The 22,624-nt window shown below is 38.9% G+C and overlaps 1 protein-coding gene across 1 annotated transcript in view; it reads left to right on the forward strand.

Moving 5' to 3' along the window:
• Nucleotides 1-1,047: 1,047 nt before the first annotated feature.
• LOC126278214 (5'-AMP-activated protein kinase subunit beta-1) overlaps nucleotides 1,048-22,624 on the forward strand; it is a 60,837-nt gene continuing 39,260 nt past the window's right edge. The window contains exons 1-2 of the mRNA XM_049978148.1: nucleotides 1,048-1,598; nucleotides 22,158-22,359. Of these exons, the coding sequence (XP_049834105.1) occupies nucleotides 22,174-22,359 (186 nt within the window). The 5' untranslated portion in view covers nucleotides 1,048-1,598; nucleotides 22,158-22,173. The remainder of the gene's footprint in view (nucleotides 1,599-22,157; nucleotides 22,360-22,624) is intronic.

Below are 22,624 nucleotides of genomic sequence, written 5' to 3' on the forward strand. Positions count from 1 at the left end.
CCCAATATTTGTAGGTAAGACAGAAGCCTACTTCAAAAGTGCTAGAGAGAATTATTGTGGAATCTGATAATATACCACAACCTCCTCCATATAACTCAAGAAGGGACTATGATGTCAAGAGTAGACTCATTGTCGTGGGGATGGAAATAATTATCAGTTCTTCATCTGGTGCGACTTACTTGAATGGAACAGAAATAAACATTAGTATCTGGTACAAGGGTTCAGTACCGTTTGCTATGTAAATTTCAGTGGTTTGCAGAAGAAGTCTATGAAGTAGGAGTTTTGGTAATACAACGTTTCTAAATAGAACTGTACAGTTTTCCAACATTTGAAGAAATAGTGGATTGTTTTGTCAAGGTAAACTTTGATTAACTGCAATAATGGCTGTGTCACGACTTCAACAAAATTCTTAGGCTGTATTATCTACTCTCCATAAAGCTATGGGTAGCAAGGCATTTACCACACATAAAGCGTCTATCCCAGTGAAAATAAGTGAACATTAGTATAAATACGACTAAGAAACGTAAACCTTATTTAATGCACATTTACTATGTAGCCCGATTGGTGTCGTATTGTTTTTTCCGTTTCGAAAAACTGTCCCGCGCTCGCACAAATATAGATTTTACTTTATCTGACAGTTGATTCAGAGTCTGAACCAAGCGACAAAGAAAGACATAAATGTTGTTTTTTAATCTGTTTTTTAATCTGTAATGTTACAGACAATTGGGGTTACTGAGAGCCAGGAATGACTTATTACCTCAGTTCATAAATCTCGCTAATGACAAGACACATGACTTTCACAAATGTAAACATTTGATACGTTTGTTCATTATTAGGTAAATAATCACCGACTTTAAAATTAAAGCGTAGGTCTTACTTTTAATAGTAACCTTCATGTCAATTCAAATGTCTATAACAAACATAGCGTCATTGAAAATGTACATAAATGCGATCAACACAACACCATCACATTTGCGCGCACTGTCATGCCAACTTACAAACTGTCTGTGCCCGTGATGTTCTGTACAGACGTCTCAACCATGAACCAAAGTACACTGCTATCTTAACTGACATCAAACATCTATGTCTTACGGATGGATTGTACCCGATTGATTGATAAATATATTACTAATGAATTGAAAGAAATGATCCACAAATTGAGGATTTGCTAATCTGGGATGTCGTTCCTCGGTTAACTCTGGTTATCAATGAAGTTGAAACCATTTGTGTGTAGGGAACGTAATATAACTTGCCAGATTTAAGCTTTTGTGGTATTTAAATTCTCTATCTATAAACAAATAAATCAGAAAAATTAAAAAGTAATCATAGGTCAGAAGATGGCAGATCTTTCCCATACTCAGCTTTACAAGGCTACGATTTCAAGTCAGCTGTTTGATACGCCTGTGTGTTTGTTACCTGCTGTAAGTAGTGTACGGCGTAATGCGCGCAAGTGGTTCTAGCGTTAAAATCTGGCCGTGAGCCGTATTAATGGGTGCTTCTTAAGTGTTGACAATGACATAAAATATTTTGACGTTTCATCTGTGAAAACGTCGAAGACAATCAGAAGGTCTTGACATCTTCGAAAGGACATAAACAGAGTGAGTTTCCTTACGTTTTAGAAACACACATGCATCTACATTTATTAAAATAGTTTTGCTTCGTTAATTTCTGTTGGCGGCGTTTCTGATCATTTGACAAACGAAAAACTCGTGTAAAAGTAGCATTATATTTCATTATTGAACCTTGACAAAGTCGTTGTTACATTATGCATGATTTTTAATCGCACGAAAAAAATTGATTCTAAACAGTCTTAAAGTGAAATATATTATCAAGCAAAAAGAAGTGCAAAAGAGTCGTGATGTCCAATGACTAACTTTACTGTATTTGTAAAGGAACGTAATGTTTTATGATAACAGTAGTGCAGATAGGTCAAGAAAAAGATAATGAAGAGTGCCTATACTATTGAGAGAATTCAGAGACCAGAAAAAAATATGGTCGTGAGGTTTAGCATGTTTACTGCATCGTCAACACCTCTGTTACTGTACTGTAGAAACAGCTAGTACCAACGTACAAAAGCGCAATTGCAACAGGCAGAAGAATCTGTATGTTCAGCAAACTAGATAAAGAAGCAGTACTGGTAGCCCTGTGTCTCAATAAGGAACTTGAAACATATAGCTGTGGAGAAGAACCGAGACTCACGTTTAGAAGAATAGTTTTCATGGTGCTGCTGCTGTTTTTGTTCTGGTCTTCTGTGCTAAGACTGGTTTGATGCAGCTCTCCATGCTACACTGTATGGTACTGTGCGAGGCTCTTTGTCTCCAAATAACTACTGCAGCCTTCTGAATCTGCGTACTTAATTCATTTTTTGATCTCCCTTCAATTCCTCCATCCCCCCCCCCCCCCCCCCCCCACACACACACACACTGAATTGGTGATTCCTTGATGCCTCAAAAAGTGTCATATCAACTGATCCCTTCTTTAAGTCAAGTTGTGCCTTATGTCAAAGATTTCTTGTATCACACGTTCTGTTCATTACTTCCTGATTAGTTATGTGATCTACCCATCTAATACTTAGCATTCTTCTGCAGCACCTCATTTCAAAAAGCTTCTATTCTACTCTTGTCTAAACTGTTTATCATCCAAGATTCAATTTCATGTATGGCTGCACTCCAGACAAATGTCTTCAGAAAAGACTTCCTAACATTTAAGTCTATATTAAGTGTTAACAAATGTCTTTCTTCAGAAATTCAGTAGTTGCTATTGCTAGTCTGCATTTAATACCCTCTCTACTTTGGCCATCATCAGTTATTTTGCTGTCCAAATAGCAAAACCTACCTACAGCCTTATGTTTGTCATTTGCTAATCTAATTCCATCAGTATCACCTGATTTAATTTGACTACATGCCATTATCTTTGTCTTGCTTTCATTGATGTTCATCTTCTATTCTCCTTTCAAGACACTGTCTGTTCCATTCAACTGATCTTCCAAGTGCTTTACTGTCTCTGACAGAATTACAGTGCCATTGGCAAAACTCAATGTTTTTACTTCTTCTCCCTGAGCTATAATTTCCACTCCAAATTTTACTTTTGTTTTCTTTCTGCTTTTTCAATGTACCAGTTGAATAACATCAGGGGTGGGTACAACCCTGTCTCTCTTCTCATCCACTGCTTCCTTTTATGCCTCTTGACTCATAACTACCATCTGGTTTCTGTACAAGTTATAAGAGAGTATTCCAGTCAAAAGCTGTCTCTAATTTCACAAAAGTAGGTTTGTCTTTCTTTAACCTATCTTCTAAGATAATTTGTAGGCTCAGTATTGCCTCGTGTGTTCCTACATTTCTTCGAAACCAAAACTAATCTACCCTGGGGCTGACTTCTATCAGTTTTCCCTTTCTTATGTAAAGAACCATTATTAGTGTTTTGCTAACTTATTAATCTGTTAGTTTGGTGGACACTGCACATACCATTTTGAAGATGTGAATTTTCATCAGGTTACCTTCCATTCGGAAAGTGGGTGCACTCAGCGACTGTTATGTGACTTATAGAGTGCAGCAATCAGTCGTCCTGTAGGCTGGGCAGACTGGTAAAACAGAATAGGTGGTGAACTGTGGTGGAACTAACATCTGACTTAAATATCTGGGCAGATTACAAGTACGTCTGAAGACAGAGTGCACAGAATACTCCTATCGATGGGCCTCCACAGCTGATATCAGCAACCATGGCCGAAATGTGCATCAGAACTGGACATTGGTGCAGTGGCAGAGCATTGCACAGTCGAATGAATAATGATTCCTTCTTTAGGGCCTATAATGCTGATGGGAGGGCATGAATGTGTAAACTCCTTCATTATGATAATACTTCTTGACTGCTGTGGCGTTTTTCGGCAGGATAATGTGCCACTTCTCAAGGCCAGGAGTGTGATGGAGTGGTTTGGGGAACACAGTAGCAAGTTCCAGTTGATGTGCTTGTTCTCCAACATGCCAGATCAGATCCTGATCAAACACATATGGAATGTGATTGGACGTGATGTCAGAGCTCATTGATCCCCTCCACAAAATTTATGGGAATTATGTGACTTGTTGTGCAGATGTGGTGCCAACTCCCTCCAGTGACCTATCAAGGCCTCATTGCTTCCATGCCATGACATGTCATTGCTGCTATCCATGCCTAAAATGAACATACTGGCTAGTAGGTAGGAAGTCATAAAGTTCTGGCTGATGAGTGCACATAGCCAGTAGAACAGTTGATGATGATAGGGACCCTCCATGGTAGATGGTCACTGTAAAGAAATATAAAGTACTACATAATAGGACTATAGATAAGGACATGCTGAATGGGACACCTTTGGCTCTCAGTAGGCTATGCTCTTAGCCTTCAGTGACTATTGTAGCTGAATATTAAAGGATAACGTTGGAAGCTGAAGATATAAATTAAAATTTGTGCCATGTCCGGGACTTGAACCAAGATCTTTTTGTTACCAACATTATTGTAGATAAAGATGAAACTTAAATGCCTCAGGGAAAATTTAATTATATGAGGAATATCAAAGGATCTCTCACAAAATTAAAAAAAGATTTGGATCATGTGTAAAAGCTATTAGTGATGCCAAAGTTAGTGTCCAGAAGTTCACTGATGAGACAGGAACTGAAATTGAGGGTAGCAAAGTGCAAGCAGTAATGCTGAACTCAGTTCTCAGATGTTCATTCACAAATTAAAATCCAGGGGTATTACCTCAATTTAATTCTTGTATCACTGCGAAGATATATACACGCGCAAACCACAAGTGGTGTTGAGAAACAACTCAAATCACAAAAACTGAGCAAAGCTCGAGGGCTTGATGGAAACCCTACCAGAGCTATACTGAATTTGAATCCGAGTTAGGCTCTCTTTTAAGCATAATACACTGAGGATCCAGCAAACAACAAAAAAAATCATGCCTACTAATTGGAAGAAACCATAGGTCACACACATTTACAAGAAGGGTAGAAGTGATCCACAAAACTACTGTGTAATATCCTTGGCATCTATTTGTTTTACATCTTAAAACATATTCTGAGCTCAAATGTAAAGAAGCTTCTCAAACAAAAGGACCTTCTACATGTCAACCAGCACACTTTCCAAAAACATTGACCATCTAAATCAATATTTATGCTCTTTGAAGTGCCATGGCAGAGCATATGCCTCATTGTACCAGTTATTAGGGTTCCTTCCCATTTCATTCACACAGTGTGGAAGAATGATTGTTTAACTGCCTCTCAGAATCTCTGTAACACTCTCCTATGGGTCGAACAAATGTGACCATTCATGCTGCCATTCTTTCTGTGTGTTTAATATCCTCTGTTAGTCATATTTGGTATGGCTCCCACGCACTTGAGTAGTATTCTAGAATGGATTGAATGAGTGATTTGTGAGCTATCTTGATTGTAGACTAATTGCACTTCCCCAGTATTCTATCAATAAAATAAGTCTACACTTGTGCCATCAACAACTGATGCTATGTGATCATTCCATTTCATATGACTACAAAGTGTTACATCCAGGTATTAGTTTGTTGGTCGATTCCAACTGACTCATTGACATTATAGTTACAGGATACTTTGCTTTTTCCATTTCTGAAGCTCACAGTTTAACATTTTTGAGCATTTAAGCAAGTTGCCTATCTATGCACCACTTTGAAATCTTATCAAGATTTGTCTGAATATTTTATCAGCTTCGTTCTGACAATACTTCATTATAGATAGCTGCATCATTGGCAAAAAGCCTGAGGTTACTATTAATATTGTCTGTAATATGTTTTGCACTTTTCTCACATGAAAAGCCAGAAATCAAGTACATGCACTATTTTTTGATTTATGAAAACCATTCAACTCATTACCACACCTATGATTTTTATTGAAAAGTGATCACGTAGTGTGTCAAGTGGAATTTGTGAGGATTTATTTGTAGGGAGGATGCAGCGTGTTATGAGATGGAGGGAGAGTCATTGACAGATGTAGAGTTAACTGCAGGTGTTCCCCAGAGAAGTGTACTGGGACTCTTGCTGTTCAAGAACATTGTCAGACTTTTCGCAAATGGTATGGTTGTCCGTAATGAAGTCCTGTATGAAAAAAGTTGCACAAATATTCAGTCACAGCTTGATAAGATTCAAAGTTATGCAAAGATTGACAGCCTGCCTTAAGTGACCAGAAATGTAAAATTGTGCAGGAAAAAAAAATGAAATTGTCATATAGGCTTAGTTGTTGGTAAAGCAGGTACCAGACTTCAGTTAATTGGTAGAATGTGTGGGTAATCCAGTCGGTCTGCAAAGGAGATGACTTACGAAACACTCGTGTGACTCATCCTAGAATGTTGCTAAAATGTATGGGACCAATACCAAACAGGTCTAACAGGAATATTTAACATATACAGAGGAGGACAGCCACAGAGTTGTTTTACCTGAAGGGGAGTCATGAAGATGCTGAATATACTGAGCTGGCAGAAACATGAAGCTAAGTGCAAACTATCCCAAGAAAGTCTGCTCAAAGTTTTAATGGACCCCTATGGATTAAAATGTAGAAAGGGAAATAGAGTACCGTACTCATAAACTGAAGTAGATGAAACTCCTCTTCTGACAGCATTTACACAATAAATATTATATTCTATACAAGAGGAAGTGCATTGTGCACATGTCGTATCTGGTAGGTGGTTAGTTGTCCTCCACAGTTACACAGGAATTCAATCTACTGAATAATTCTTCATTCAGTTATTTCATTTTTTCTGAAATCCTTAACATAGTGGATGTAGTTAGATAGTTAAAAGATTCTGTATTAATTTAGATTTCAGCCTCTTAGGGTGAAGGTGCATGGACTTATTCACACTTATGTAAACTTGATTGTGCTTATGTTTTATTTTTTACCATAAATAGTCTTACAATTGGTGCATTAATGCATCAGCATGAGGATTCCATGGAAATAACTGAAAGTTCATATAGTACAGTTAAAGCTGAAATTGTAATGGGTTCTGTGATATCCATCAAGTGAAAATTTATGTAACTTAACATTAGAATGAAGATGTGTAGTATTATTTCAGCAAGGGTTTGATCTATTGCCATCTTGTAAATTGCAGTAGACTCTTTTATCATCAGTGAGATGTAATGCTGAGTTTCGAAAACAAACCTTGAAATAATGTAAAATATCTCATTTTAGCCTAAGTTCTAGCACTCATAATGTGAATGTTGCTTAGGATTATACACTAATCTTTTGTTCGAAACCTATTTGGTGAGGTTTCTTTTTTATTTTTATTATTTTTTTTTCATTAATTTTCTGATAGGTTTGATGCAGCTCGCAGCAACTTCCTTCTCCTGTGCCAGCTCTTCATCTCAGAGTAACACTTACACCCAACATCATCAGTTATTGTGAGCTATATAGTAATTTCTAGCAATGGAAAGTCCAGGCTGGACTGCCTAGCTGACCTTTACAACTTGCCCTATCCCCCAAGACTCCCTACCAATATCCAACTAAATCCAGAGTCGAAACAACCCCAGAACACTGTTGTTAATCTTTCCCCCAAAGTCCTCAGCCCCATGGAAGTTTCCGTCCTATCCACAGGCTTCACCTTTAGGCCTATACCAAAATTTAACCATGTAGGATTTGTCTAAGGCCTTATCTCCTTCCCCCAATCCCTGCAATGGAAACACTCCTTTGCCACCGATCCCTCCAACCAAAGCCAAGCTAATCCCAGCACTGAACCCTGCCTCTCCAAGTTCATACCACCATCCACCATCCTACTGTGACCCTTCCTTGTCTCCCCACCTCCCACCTAACCACTACCTGTACACCTTCCTGAAATTCGTTACCTCCAACTTGGTCTCATCCCCATGTCCCTTCCTAAGGACATCAGCCTTTCAGCAGAGGGAATGACAATCGCACACCACCTCAAAACGGGCCCTGAACTAATCATTCCACCTGCAGATAAAAGGTTTTACCACTGGTGTTATGAATCACAGTGACTGACCTGGCAGAATGCCTCTGCCATTTGTTACTCTTCCACCCATAAACTCTGCCATGGTGATCCCATTCTGGAAGTCCAACATAATTTCCAATCCCTGCTCAAAGGCTTAGTCTCTTCCCAGAACAAGTCTATTTCCCTCCTCACCTCTAAGACTCCCCATATATCCACCTTCTACATGCTTCCCAAAATCCACAAACCCGACAATCACGGATGCACCATTGTGGCTGCTTATTATGCTCCTACTGAAAGAGTTTTGGCCCTCATTGATAAGCACCTCCAACCAGCTACCCAAAATCTAGTCTCCATCGTCAAAGATACCAACCATTTCCTCCACCGATCCCCCACTATTCCCACCACTTTAACCTCCTGGATTCCTACTCGTCACTGTTGACACTACGTTCCTCTACACAATCATCCCTTACGCCTGTGGTCCTGCCACTATTGAACACTATGTCTTCCTACATCCTTTAGATTATAAACTCACTGCCTCATTCCTCACACACCTTGTTAACACACAAGTATTTCTCCATACAGAAACAAATCAACGGCACAGCCATTGATACCTGCAGGGCATCCTTATATGCTAACCTTTTATGGGCCATTTAGAGGAAACCTTCCTAGCCTCCCAAACGCAAAGCCCAGATTCATTGACAATATCTTCATGATTTGGACTGAGACCTAAGACAACCTATGCTCATTCCTCCCATCTGCTTCACCTGGTCCTCCTCAATGCAGTGTGCCTCGTTCCTGGATGTTGACATCCTCCTCTCTGATGGCTTTGTACATACCTCTGTCCACATTAAACCAACCATGTTTTGAAAGCTGACATTACTTTCACACAAAAAAAAACCCTCCCACACAGCCTGGCCACCTGAGAACAGCATATCTGCAGTGACAAGAACTCCCTTGCACAGTATGCTGAATGTGTCACAAAGTCTTTCTAAGAAACATACTATACTGCAGACCTAGTCTGCAAACAGATTTCCTGTGCCATATCCCCACACACCCACAGTCCTCCCACCACCCCAAAAAACATCTACAAAGGAGCGCCCTCTTCATCACCCAGTACCACCCAGGACTGGAACAACTGAACCACATCCTTTCTCAGGGCTTTGATTGTCTATCAGAAAGCCCTGAAATGAGGGATACCTTACCTAATGTCCAGTCTACCCCTCCTAAAATAGTGTCTGCCCGCCTATATCAGTCCCAAAGCCAACAATCTGACCACCAGGCTGAAAGGCCACTGCCAAACTCTGGCCAAGAGCAAAGTGGACCTTGTGGCACAACATGCAGCTGAATATAAGATGCCTGATTTCAATGGCTGCTTCATGACTTGGGCCATCTGGATCCTTCCACCACCACCACCACCTTTTCTGAACTGCGCAGGTGGGAGTTATCCTTAACAACACATTCTCCACATAAAGTTGTCCTGGTCTCAACCTACAGTGATCTTCTGTTGCCACACCCCCCTCCCTATATATTGTGCTCTGTGTCCTATCACTTGCTCCAAACTGAAGTCCTCTCACCCTCATCGTGCACCGCTCTCTATCACCACATGCACTGGTCTTTTCCCTTTCTTTGGTCTTCTCCCTTTCCACTCTCCATTATCCCCCCCCCCCCTCCTCGATGCTGTGCCTGCCCCCCCCCCCTTCCTCGATGCTGTGCCTGGCAGCCCTATTCTACTGGCATTAATCCTTGGACACTCCACAAGACAGTGTTGACTTCTCCCCCCCCCCCCCCCCCCCCCATCCATACCCTGCTAACTCTCCACCTCCCCACCCCACTCCAGATTGCTGCTTCACTTCAGTGCAGTTGCATTCTGGTTGGTGTGACTGGAGATAGTGGTCATGTGTGCATTAGGTGTGTTTTCTTGTGAGAGTTTCCTTGCTGAAGAAGGCTCAGGCTAAAAACTCAGTGTGTGTAACAGTATTGTTGTTGTGCTGTCTGCAATTCAGTGTGTCATCTTTACAGTGAGTAGCAGTCTTTTTCATAATATTGTTGATATGCTATTTCTCTTTGCCCACACAGTTTTTGCCCTGTGCAGCTTAGCTTATGTCTTAACACTAGTTCCTTCTTCGAGGCAGAGTTTTTTCATATATTCCTGTCCTTACTAAAACTATGTAGGACTTCTTCATTTCTTATCGTACCTTTACACTTAATTTTCAACATCCTCTTGTAATGCAACATCTTACTCACTTTCTCTTTATCTTGCTTTCCCACTGTCAATGATTCATAGATGTGAAACCAAATAAAACTTTAAATTCAGTGTTTCTTCCTACTGCAGCTCATTAGTTACAGTAACAGTATCAGACTGTTAATATTGTCCAGATAGGTGGCTCATTGATTCCACAAACTATTCACTCTTTTTTTGGTATAATGGCAAATTAGGATATTATTGGTGTATAAATTTATCTTTCGCTGTAGCAGAAGCAAAAGTGTGCTAACTGACCTTGATAAGTCCAATATATCATTTGTAAAGATCTTCTGCAGAAATACAGTAACCCAGTGTTTGATGACTACCAGACTAGGAACGGTTTTGATTTTCAGTGTTTTATACATCTGTAGCAGGCTTTACAATGCATTGATGGATTTTTTTTTTTATTGAAATGGGCAAAGCCAACACACACAGCACCTAAAACGACATAAAAGTGAATGAAAATGCCAAATTGCTTTTAATTGCTCAAAGTTTTGAATTGACAACTTTGGTAGGAGAAACTACTCGAGGAGTGTTCCTGTAAGATGTGGTTGAAATGGTATAAAGAAAGAAAACATTCATTAATGGAACCTTGATGATATACTAACAGTAACAGTAAGGAAGGAGAGACATTGTGATTTGCATGTGTGACTTCATCTGACCAACTACGGGCTGTAATTTCAGAGTTAAGAAGTAACCAAACAATAGTTAGTCAGTTAGGTTCATGCTCTATGGACCATTTATATGATAAATCATAAGATGTATAACAAGTCCTGTTACATTCATGTAGCAAATTAATTGACAAGTTTTTGTTTGTTTTTGTTTTATTATTATTATTATTATTATTATTATTATTATTTCTTTCTTATCTCAGATGTTATGTCTGGTCAAAAGTAGAAAGTGATGCGGACCTTGATCAAGCGTGACTTCCTTTTAACTGTATGGTATATGTTATATTGCATTTAGGAACTTCCGGGTAATTGAACATGTATCAATAATTACGGATTTCTGTAGTTGTATATATAAGTTTGGATGTAGCTGTATTGCATTGATGTGCTGGTATGACTCCTGTAGTTGATAGTATAATTGGTATAATGTCAACTTTATCCTGATGCCACATATCCTTGACTTCCTCAGCCAGTTGGATGTATTTTTCAATTTTTTCTCCTGTTTTCTTTTGTATATTTGTTGTATTGGGTATGGCTATTTCGATTAGTTGTGTTAATTTCTTCTTTTTATTGGTGAGTATGATGTCAGGTTTGTTATGTGGTGGTGTTTTATCTGTTATAATGGTTCTGTTCCAGTATAATTTGTATTCATCATTCTCCAGTACATTTTGTGGTACATACTTGTATGTGGGAACGTGTTGTTTTATAAGTTTATGTTGTAAGGCAAGCTGTTGATGTATTATTTTTGCTACATTGTCATGTCTTCTGGGGTATTCTGTATTTGCTAGTATTGTACATGCACTTGTGATGTGATCTACTGTTTCTATTTGTTGTTTGCAAAGTCTGCATTTATCTGTTGTGGTATTGGGATCTTTAATAATATGCTTTCTGTAATATCTGGTGTTTATTGTTTGATCCTGTATTGCAATCATGAATCCTTCCGTCTCACTGTATATATTGCCTTTTCTTAGCCATGAGTTGGGTGCGTCTTGATCAATGTGTGGCTGTGTTAGATGATACGGGTGCTTGCCATGTAGTGTTTTCTTTTTCCAATTTACTTTCTTCGTATCTGTTGATGTTATGTGATCTAAAGGGTTGTAGAAGTGGTTATGAAATTGCAGTGGTGTAGCCAATGTATTTATGTGAGTGATTGCTTTGTGTATTTTGCTAGTTTCTGCTCGTTCTAGAAAGAATTTTCTTAAATTGTCTACCTGTCCATAATGTAGGTTTTTTATGTCGATAAATCCCGTTCCGCCTTCCTTTCTGCTTAATGTGAATCTTTCTGTTGCTGAATGTATGTGATGTATTCTATATTTGTGGCATTGTGATCGTGTAAGTGTATTGAGTGCTTCTAGGTCTGTGTTACTCCATTTCACTACTCCAAATGAGTAGGTCAATATTGGTATAGCATAAGTATTTATAGCTTTTGTTTTGTTTCTTGCTGTCAATTTTGTTTTCAGTATTTTTGTTAGTCTTTGTCTATATTTTTCTTTTAGTTCTTCTTCAGTATTTGTATTATCTATTCCTATTTTTTGTCTATATCCTATATATTTATAGGCATCTGTTTTTTCCATCGCTTCTATGCAGTCGCTGTGGTTATCCAATATGTAATCTTCTTGTTTAGTGTGTTTTCCCTCAACTATGCTATTTTTCTTACATTTGTCTGTTCCAAAAGCCATATTTATATCATTGCTGAATACTTCTGTTATCTTTAGTAATTGGTTGAGTTGTTGATTTGTTGCTGCCAGTAGTTTTAGATCATCCATGTATAGCAAATGTGTGATTTTGTGTGGGTATGTTCCAGTAATATTGTATCAATAATTTGTATTATTTAGCATGTTGGATAGTGGGTTCAGAGCAAGACAGAACCAGAAAGGACTTAATGAGTCTCCTTGGTATATTGCACGCTTAATCTGTATTGGCTGTGATGTGATATTATTTGAATTTGTTTGGATATTAAGTGTGGTTTTCCAATTTTTCATTACTATGTTTAGGAACTGTATCAATTTAGGATCTACTTTGTATATTTCCAATATTTGTAGTAACCATGAGTGGGGTACACTATCAAAAGCTTTTCGGTAATCAATGTATGCGTAGTGTAGCGACCTTTGTTTAGTTTTAGCTTGATATGTTACCTCTGCATCTATTATCAGTTGCTCTTTACATCCTCGTGCTCCTTTGCAACAGCCTTTTTGTTCTTCATTTATAATTTTGTTTTGTGTTGTATGTGTCATTAATTTCTGTGTAATGACTGAAGTTAATATTTTGTACATTGTTGGTAGGCATGTTATGGGGCAGTATTTAGCTGGGTTTGCTTGATTTTAGGTTTCATGAAAGTTATTCCATGTGTAAGTGTATCAGGGAATGTGTATGGGTCTGCAATGTAACTGTTAAATAATTTAGTTAGATGTGAATGTGTTCAGGTGAACTTCTTTAGCCAGAAATTTGATATTTTATCTTTTCCAGGGCTTTCCAATTGTGAGTAGAATTAGTTGCTTTGGTGACTTCATGTTGCAAAATTATCACTTCAGGCATTTGTGGTATCATCTTGTATGTGTCTGTTTCTGATTGTATCCACCGGGCATGCCTGTTATGTTGTACCGGGTTTGACCCTATTTTGCTCCAGAAGTGTTCCATGTCTGTTATGTTTGGTGGATTGTCTATTTTAATGTGTGTGTTATCCATTGTCTGGTAAAATTTCTTTTGGTTTGTGTTGAATGTTTAGTTTTGTTTCCTTCTATTTTCACTTTTTTGTATCTTCTAAGTCGTTTAGCCAATGCTTGTAATTTCTGCTTCTTTTCATCTAATTGCTCTATCACTTTTTGTTGTGAGATTTTACCTAACCTTTTTTTGTTTTTTGTCTGATATTTCATTTCTTATAAATTGTGTTAGCTGTCCGATGTCTTTTCTCAGTTTTTCTATTCTGATCTGTTGCTTGTGTTGCCATGCGGGTTTTGTGGGTTTCTTCTGTGTGTTGGTTGGTTCTGATCTCTGCCTAGTGTGTATCTTTAGTGTAGTGAGTGCTCCTATATAAACCAGTAGTTGTAACTCTTCCATAGTTGTGTTTTCATTTGTTTTATTGTGTATGATTGTGTTGATAGTTTTTATTGTTGTTTCGACTTGTGGGTTATTTGGCGGTCTATGCAAGAATGGTCTAATGTCTGCATTTGTGTCTTTGTATTCTATATATGTCAGCTGAAATTTTTCTTATATATCTAACATGTGTGTCACTTCATGTTCTATTTGTACTTGTTCTGGTGCCAGTCTTAAGATTTCGTTTTCCTCTGATTGTTTAATTGATGTGTGTTGTTCTTTGTCTGTTTGATCTGGGATGTGTGAGTCCATTGCTGTATTTTCTTCTTCTTCTGATTGCACATTATTTTGTTCCAGTATTTGTTGTACTTGTTGTTTGATGTTTTCTAATTCTGACTGGGGTATCCTGTTATTTTCGATTATTACACGGATCTGATCAGCTAGCCGTTGTTCTGTTAAAAATTTTAATTCTGAGTATCTGGTAATAAATGTTGTGTATACTTGTGATCTGTATCCGGTTGTGTTGGTTCCTAGGTTTGTTGCTTGGTAATAACAGAACATGAGGTGTCGATTAACTTGATCTGACCATCTCATCCTCTGTCTTTGTTTTCCTTCTAGGGTGGTTGCAGGAAGCATATCCTGCAAAACACCTCTATTTGGATTTAAATCATTTTCCAGTTGGCTAGAGTGTCGTTACCATTGTGGGCGGGCGTAGGGTTCAAGCGTCGTCCCCGACCATGACGGCGCTTGTCCGAGGCTTCTTTAGTTGTGTCGTGAACCAACTAATCACACTAAAAGGGGGGTTAGCCCTATTAGTGATTTGTTCTTTTCGTCGCCTTTTATGACTGGCAGAACATACCGGAGGCCTATTCTTTCCCAGCCCTCCACGGGGTTTATTATTATTATTATTATTATTATTATTATTATTATTATTATTAAATGTACAGATATGAGATGCAACAACAAAAATAATCAATTTTTGACATTATAACATAATGAGTTAGTAATTCCTACCCTCCACCATTTACACATTACAATTATAGAAATTCTTTTACAATTTGCACAACATACTTACAAAGAAAATTACATTTTTTTTACTGTTTAATTTCAGGTTATGTTTATATTTATCAGCATGTTACTCTGCCTTGCCATTAATGTGGATTCTGTGATTGCTTTTCAGTCACTGATATTCATTAGAGGAAAGATATATCACAAGTTTTTCATTGAGACCCATTTTGAATGTGAGAAACATGTTGCCTCAAAATTGGCCAATATTGATGTCAACAGACAACATAAACAGTTGTTTCACATTATTTTACCCTTTTATTGCTACAAGATTGTGTCAAATAAGTCAGAAGTTCTTTCTAAATGAATTTGTTGCAGTAGCTGCAAACTTATTCCCCCCTCCCCCCATATATATATATATATATATATATATATATATATATATATATATATATATATATATATATATAAACAAAGATTCCAGATTCCAAGAATTACCAAGCGGGAAAGCGCTGGTAGAGAGGCACAATAAAAAAACACACAAACACATACACAAAATTTCGAGCTTTCGCAATCGGCGGTTGCTTCGTCAGGAAAGAAGGAAGGAGAAGGAAAGGTGAAAGGATATGGGTTTTAAGGGAGAGGGTAAGGAGTCATTCCAATCCCGGGAGCGGAAAACACTTAACTTACGGGGAAAAAAGGATAGGTATATATGCGAGCACGCGCGCCTGCACACACACACACACACACACACACACACACACACACACACACACACACACACACATCCGTACATACATGTACGGACACAAGCAGACATATTTAAAGGCAAAGAGTTTGGGCAGAGATGTCAGTCGAGGCGGAAGTGCAGAGGCAAAGATGATGTTGAATGACAGGTGAGGTATGAGTGGCGGCAACTTGAAATTAGCGGAGATTGAGGCCTGGTGGATAACGAGAAGAGAGGATATATTGAAGGGAAAGTTCTCATCTCCGGAGTTCGAATAGGTTGGTGTTAGTGGGAAGTATCCAGATAACCCCGCCGGTGTAACACTGTGCCAAGATGTGATGGCCGTGCACCAAGGCATGTTTAGCCACAGGGTGACCATCATTACCAACAAACACTGTCTGCCTGTGCCCATTCATGTGAATGGACAGTTTGTTGCTGGTCATTCCCACATAGAAAGCTTCACAGTGTAGGCAGGTCAGTTGGTAAACACGTGGGTGCTTCCTAAAATTCACAAACCCAAACATCCCGGCCACCCCATTGTAGCTGGTTACCAAGCCCCCACAGAACGTATCTCTGCCTACATAGATAAACACCTTCAACCCATTACATGCAGTCTCCCATCCTACATCAAAGACACCAACCACTTTCTCGAACGCCTGGAATCCTTACTCAGTCTGTTACCCCCGGAAACCATCCTTGTAACCACTGATGCCACTTCCCTATACACAAATATTCTGCACGTCCAGGGTCTCGCTGCGATGGAGCACTTCCTTTCACACCGATCACCTGCCACCCTACCTAAAACCTCTTTCCTCATCACCTTAGCCAGCTTCCTCCTGACCCACAACTTCTTCACTTTTGAAGGCCAGACATACCAGCAATTAAAGGGAACAGCCATGGGTACCAGGATGGCCCCCTCGTATGCCAACCTATTTATGGGTTGCTTAGAGGAAGACTTCTTGGTTACCCAAGCCTGCCAACCCAAAGTTTGGTACAGATTTATTGATGACACCTTCATGATCTGGACTCACAGTGAAGAACAATTCCAGAATTTCCTCTCCAACCTCAACTCTTTTGGTTCCATCAGATTCACCTGGTCTTACTCCAAATCCCATGCCACTTTCCTTGATATTGACCTCCATCTGTCCAATGACCAGCTTCACACATCCGTCCACATCAAACCCACTAACAAGCAAAAGTACCTCCATTATGACAGCTGCCACCCATTCCATATCAAAAGGTCCCTTCCCTACAGCCTAGGCCTTTGTGGCAAACGAATCTGCTCCAGTCCTGAATCCCTGAACCATTACACCAACAACCTGAAAACAGCTTTCGCATCCCGCAACTACCCTCCCGACCTGGTACAGAAGCAAATAACCAGAGCCACTCACTCATCCCCTCAAACCCAGAACCTCTCACAGAAGAGCCACAAAAGTGCCCCACTCGTGACAGGATACTTTGCTGGAATGGATCAGACTCTAAATGTGGTTCTCCAGCAGGGATACGACTTCCTCAAATCCTGCCCTGAAATGAGATCCATCCTTCGTGAAATCCTCCCCACTCCACCAAGAGTGTCTTTCTGCTGTCCACCTAACCTTCGTAACCTCTTAGTTCATCCCTATGAAATCCCCAAACCACCTTCCTTACCCTGTGGCTCCTACCCTTGTAACCGCCCCCGGTGTAAAACCTATCCCATGCACCCTCCCACCACCACTTACTCCAGTCCTGTAACCCGGAAGGTGTACACGATCAAAGGCAGAGTCACGTGTGAAAGCACCCACGTGATTTACCAACTGACCTGCTACACTGTGAAGCTTTCTATGTGGGAATGACCAGCAACACACTGTCCATTCCCATGAATGGACACTGGCAGACAGTGTTTGTTGGTAATGAGGATCACCCTGTGGCTAAACATGCCTTGGTGCACGGCCAGCACATCTTGGCACAGTGTTACACCGGCGGGGTTATCTGGATACTTCCCACTAATACCAACCTATCCGAACTCCGGAGATGGGAACTTTCCCTTCAATATATCCTCTCTTCTCGTTATCCACCTAAGGTAAGTCTTTTCCGCTCCCTGGATTGGAATGACTCCTTACCCTCTCCCTTAAAACCCACATCCTTTCGTCTTTCCCTCTCCTTCCCTCTTTCCTAAAGAAGTAACCGTCGGTTGCGAAAGCTAGAAATTCTGTGTGTGTGTTTTATTTATTGTGCCTATCTACCGGCGCTTTCCCGTTTGGTAAGTCTTGGAATTTTTAATATATATATAAAATAGAAAGAAACTTCCACATGGGAAAAATATATTAAAAATAAAGATTCCAAGACTTACCAAGCGGGAAAGCGCCGGCAGACAGGCACATGAACAAAACACACACACAGAATTGCCAGCTTTCGCAACCGATGGTTACTTCTTCAGGAAGGAGAGGGAAAGACGAAAGGATGTGGGTTTTAAGGGAGAGGGTAAGGAGTCATTCCAATCCCAGGAGCGGAAAGACTTCCCTTAGGGGAAAAAAAGGACAGATGTACACTCGTGCGCACACACACACACACACACACACACACACACACACACACACACACACACACACACATCCATCCGCACATAAACAGATATATATATATATATATATATATATATATATATCTGTGTGTGTGTGTGTGTGTGTGTGTGTGTCTGGATAAAAACTATGGTGAGTAGTTGAAAAATGACAGTATGTTGGGTGTTTTGTGGTGTTTCAACAACCATTTTAAAGAAAATCAAGCCAGTGGAATTTTCTTTTGCTGATCTAATTTTGGAATCTTCTCACCACAATAGAATCTAGCTGTTATCGTCCCATGCCTGTGGGCCTTTTCCAAGTGTACCTTCTCCTCTTGTGACTTTTGAACAGTTTATTAGCTTTCACTAGCTAAAAGTTATTACAGAACTCAATTAGTATTTATCCTCCCTTGTTCCTACAATCAAGCCCATATTCTCCCGTAACTCTTTTTTTTTTTCCTATTTCTTTCCGTAGCACCACTTTCCAATCTCCCAAGATGGTTAGATTATGATCACTCTTTACATACTGAATTACCTGTTAAATATTCTCCCTCTCATACTTAAAAACATTTTAAGAAAGCCGCTTTGGGGTGGCATGGAAAGAGTTCCTTCCTTATGTGTGTTTATAGTATTGAGAAACATCCTTTAGAGGAATTGAATATCTTCTCATTTGTGCCACCTTATTTATAAGTAATCAAGATATAATGCATATAGTAAATGTTTTCATAAAGTGTTGCATCAGTGTAACATTTCTTCTGTTTGTCTGTGGAAAATAAATAAATGTGGAATACGTATGTCAAAGATACAGCTTCTGTTGGAATTGACTGGTGTTGGGATGTAGAGGGAAGTGCAGAACTGAAAGAGTAATTGAGCAAGGAGTTTTCGGATCTTGAAAACTGTTCTTGCCTACCTCAGAGGAACTTTTTATGATCTCACACTGGGAAAATGGAGGAGGACTGTGTATTAATGGAATTACCTTAAAGATCTTTGTTTTGCAGATGGTGTTGTATTTTTTGCCTGTAATACAGATAAAAAATGAGTGAAAAAGTTAAGAGCTCATTTGAAAATCAGGGGTAACAAGTGTAACATAAGAATGTTGGATAAATTGATAATGAAATGATAGAACTGGTTGATGAGTTTTATGTATTTAGAACAGTTGAAGACAATGACGAAGTGGACAGTAAAAGAAGTAAATAAGAGTAAAAATGGCCTATAGCACTTTCAGTAAACTAAATTGAGTTTTAGAATGCATGTTAAGACCACAAGGTGGCTAAAACTGAGATGATTGTTTGGCATTATTGGCCGGGAGACCCTATCTAGGGTTGTTTGGCAACTTAGTACAAGTCCTTTTATTTCGCACCACTCTGACAACTTGCAGATTGATGATGATGAAATGATTAGGACAAAACAACACCCAGTTACCGAGCAGTTAAAATCTCCAACCTGGGTGGGAATCAAACCTGTGCCCCCTGCATGACAGTCATGCATTCAAAAGCTATTCAGAAAATTTAGATTGGTTTCTGTATCAAAACTACTTTTGTGATTGCAAATTGTCTTGGGGAGACAGATTATAGTTAGTTGCTTCCCAGTGTAATTTATTGCTGAATGTAGTTCCCATGTTATCCATCATCTTGCAGTAGCTTTCTTCTTTTTGTCTGTTTATTTTGAAGTTACTCAGTAAGTAACACACATGAATGCAAAACACAGTTACAACAACGTGCTCTTAACTGATGCAACTTTTCCGTTACAAGTGCACTCCACATTTTTCTGTTATTCTCCAGGATGTAGTAGATGACTGTGTTTAATTCTGGAGTAAAATTTTGTTTAACAGTGCTCCTGTCCCTTCCTCAAGATGATTTAAAAGTTGTTTGTTGATTTTTTCATACTTGGATATTCAAATTTCCACATTTATGTGAACAGTCCAAATGTTACCACTCATGACATTCAGCCATGATAAATGCTTATGGTTTGTTACCTGTACCTATAATATTTTAGACACAGTCAAACATTGCTAACAGCTATGCAAGATAATGTGGGAAGATTACTCTTCCCAAAACATCTTCATCGAACTTCTCCAAATACCCCATTCCACTTTCTTCCTGAGTCCACAGATTTAAGGCCTGCTCGAAAGGCAGACAAATTTATGATGAGATTTGAAACATTTGCAGGAATAGAGAAAATACCTGTGTCACTAGCTTTAATTTAATACAGAGAGGCAGAGAAAACTCTTAAGGGAAAATAATAATGTAATTATCCAAAACAAAATGATGGGTGAAGTATACTGAATAGGATACTGGGACTAGACTGGCAATGAATAGCAATGTAATTGTCATGGTTGGGAAGTGAGTAGAGACAACGTTTAGAGTGGTGACTCAAGACTAAACACCTTTACCCAAAATCCTTACATACAGTAGCATACACAAAAAAGTAAAAATACATCAAGGATAGAATTGGGGCTCTTTGGACAAGACAAGATAGTGAAATTTATCAGAGGGTGCAAGAGTCTGTGGTGCATAGCAGAACCAATATCTGTAGAGTTCTGCCTGAAGCATATTGTTCAAACGAACATCATCCAAAGAGGCTTACGCACATTCAGTGGAATAACTTGGGGAAAGACTTTCTCTGAACATCAGTAAGTTAATGGCAGCTACACTAACTTCACAAAATAATGACCATAAATCACTGGATGATAAAAATGCACAAAAGTAAAAAGATAAATTTATCTAGTGATCACAATTATCTGCAGTACCTTTGGTGGTGAGAAATACATACAATAATGGTGTGTTCTTGTTTGTGATGTGAGGTCAAGCTAGATGTTTTTAGCGTGCATGGGATGAGAGTATTTTGTGAATGGTATAAAAAAAATAAGGGAGGAATTATGGGTATAAGCATTCTATAGGAGGCCCCTCCATATGTCATTCACTGCTGATTGCATGATTATCTTGGGTTGCCTTAATTGTTGTTGATTGAAAGTAATAGATAGTCATTGTGTTAGTGCAAAGTCAACATCCGTGTTTTATCTAACATAAGACCTTCTTTTCTATTAATATTATTACTAGTGTGTGTGTGTGTGTGTGTGTGTGTGTGTGTGTGTGTGTGTGTGTGTGTGTGTGTGTGTGTTTTAGAGAGAGAGAGAGAGAGAGAGAGAGAGAGAGAGAGAGAGAGAGAGAGAGTCTCTATGGCTTCTCTATACTTGTGTGCATGATAATGCACTGTCTTTGTTAAAATGTCTGTCTCTCTGTTCTTGTACTGCTGATTTGTGAGTATGGTGACAAATCAGCAGTAGCAGAACGTATTTCCCGAGATGGAAAGCATGAAATAAAGTTCGGTGAGATGGCCATTTTAGTGAAGACAATGTATAATCATGTGTGCATGTGTAGAAAGACCATAGAGATTTATGTACACGTTAATAATAATTTTAATAGAAAGGAAAATTTGAAGTTACGTAAGATATAGATGTTGACTTTGCACCAACAGAACAACAATTGGTTAAAAGTAATAGAGAACAATGCCACTAGGCAGAAATAATCATGCAGATTGCATCTGATTACATGGTGGTGCCTTCTATGTTGCTCTATAAATGTGGGGGCAGTCCTTTAGCCGTAATTTCAGTTGCCAATTTACCTCCAAACATGTCTCCTGGAGATGGAGACGATATGCCAGGATGTAGTTTTCCACATCGAGCATGGTCTATCACCTCAGAGGTCTTGACTGAAGTATACAATACTTGAAAGCTTACATTGCATAATTTCAGTTTCATTAATGTACATGTTGACTGCTCAGTGCCTAAGTTACTTGGTGTTATATTTACCCCTTCCATAATTTGTTCTTCACATAGGACCTTCCAACATCATATTAGAGTCTTTCATCCTGATATTAGGAGATATTATTCTTACATGTTCATCGTGAATTAAAAAAAATGTGTACTGTTGTTCACATAGATGAATGTAGTAAAGTGTGAGTGACAAGTATTTAAAATTATTGTTACATTTTCTGTTTAAATAGGACATCTCTTTACAACATGGGAAATGCTGGAAGCAGTGCGAGGGAGAGGCACAAGGGAGGAGAGCTTGCCCCTCCTCCTTCTCCTGGAAAGGATAGTCAAGCATTTGTCTTTGACAAGAAACCTAACACAAAACTTGTCTTCCAGTCCTCCAATGAAGAAGAAGAACCCTATTATACTAAGGAAAAGCCACCATCAGAGCAGGTAAGTGGAGCTTTCTTTTTGCTTTGGGCACCAGATAAATATAACTGACAAGGTGTTGTATGGTAGGATTGCATCATCTTTCTCTTAACCTCTTTTATTCATATTCTGCTGCTCAAACACTGCTGGCCATTAAAATTTCCAACAGCATGAAGGCAACATGCGGCAAACATCAAATTGACATGAAGTGTACTACATGCTTGGATATTTAAATGAATAGTATTTCAGCAGAACCTCACAAAGTAGGAAGAGCAACGCATCTACATTC

The sequence above is a fragment of the Schistocerca gregaria genome, chromosome 6, assembly GCF_023897955.1.
Source record: "Schistocerca gregaria isolate iqSchGreg1 chromosome 6, iqSchGreg1.2, whole genome shotgun sequence".
Lineage (NCBI taxonomy): Eukaryota > Metazoa > Arthropoda > Insecta > Orthoptera > Acrididae > Schistocerca > Schistocerca gregaria.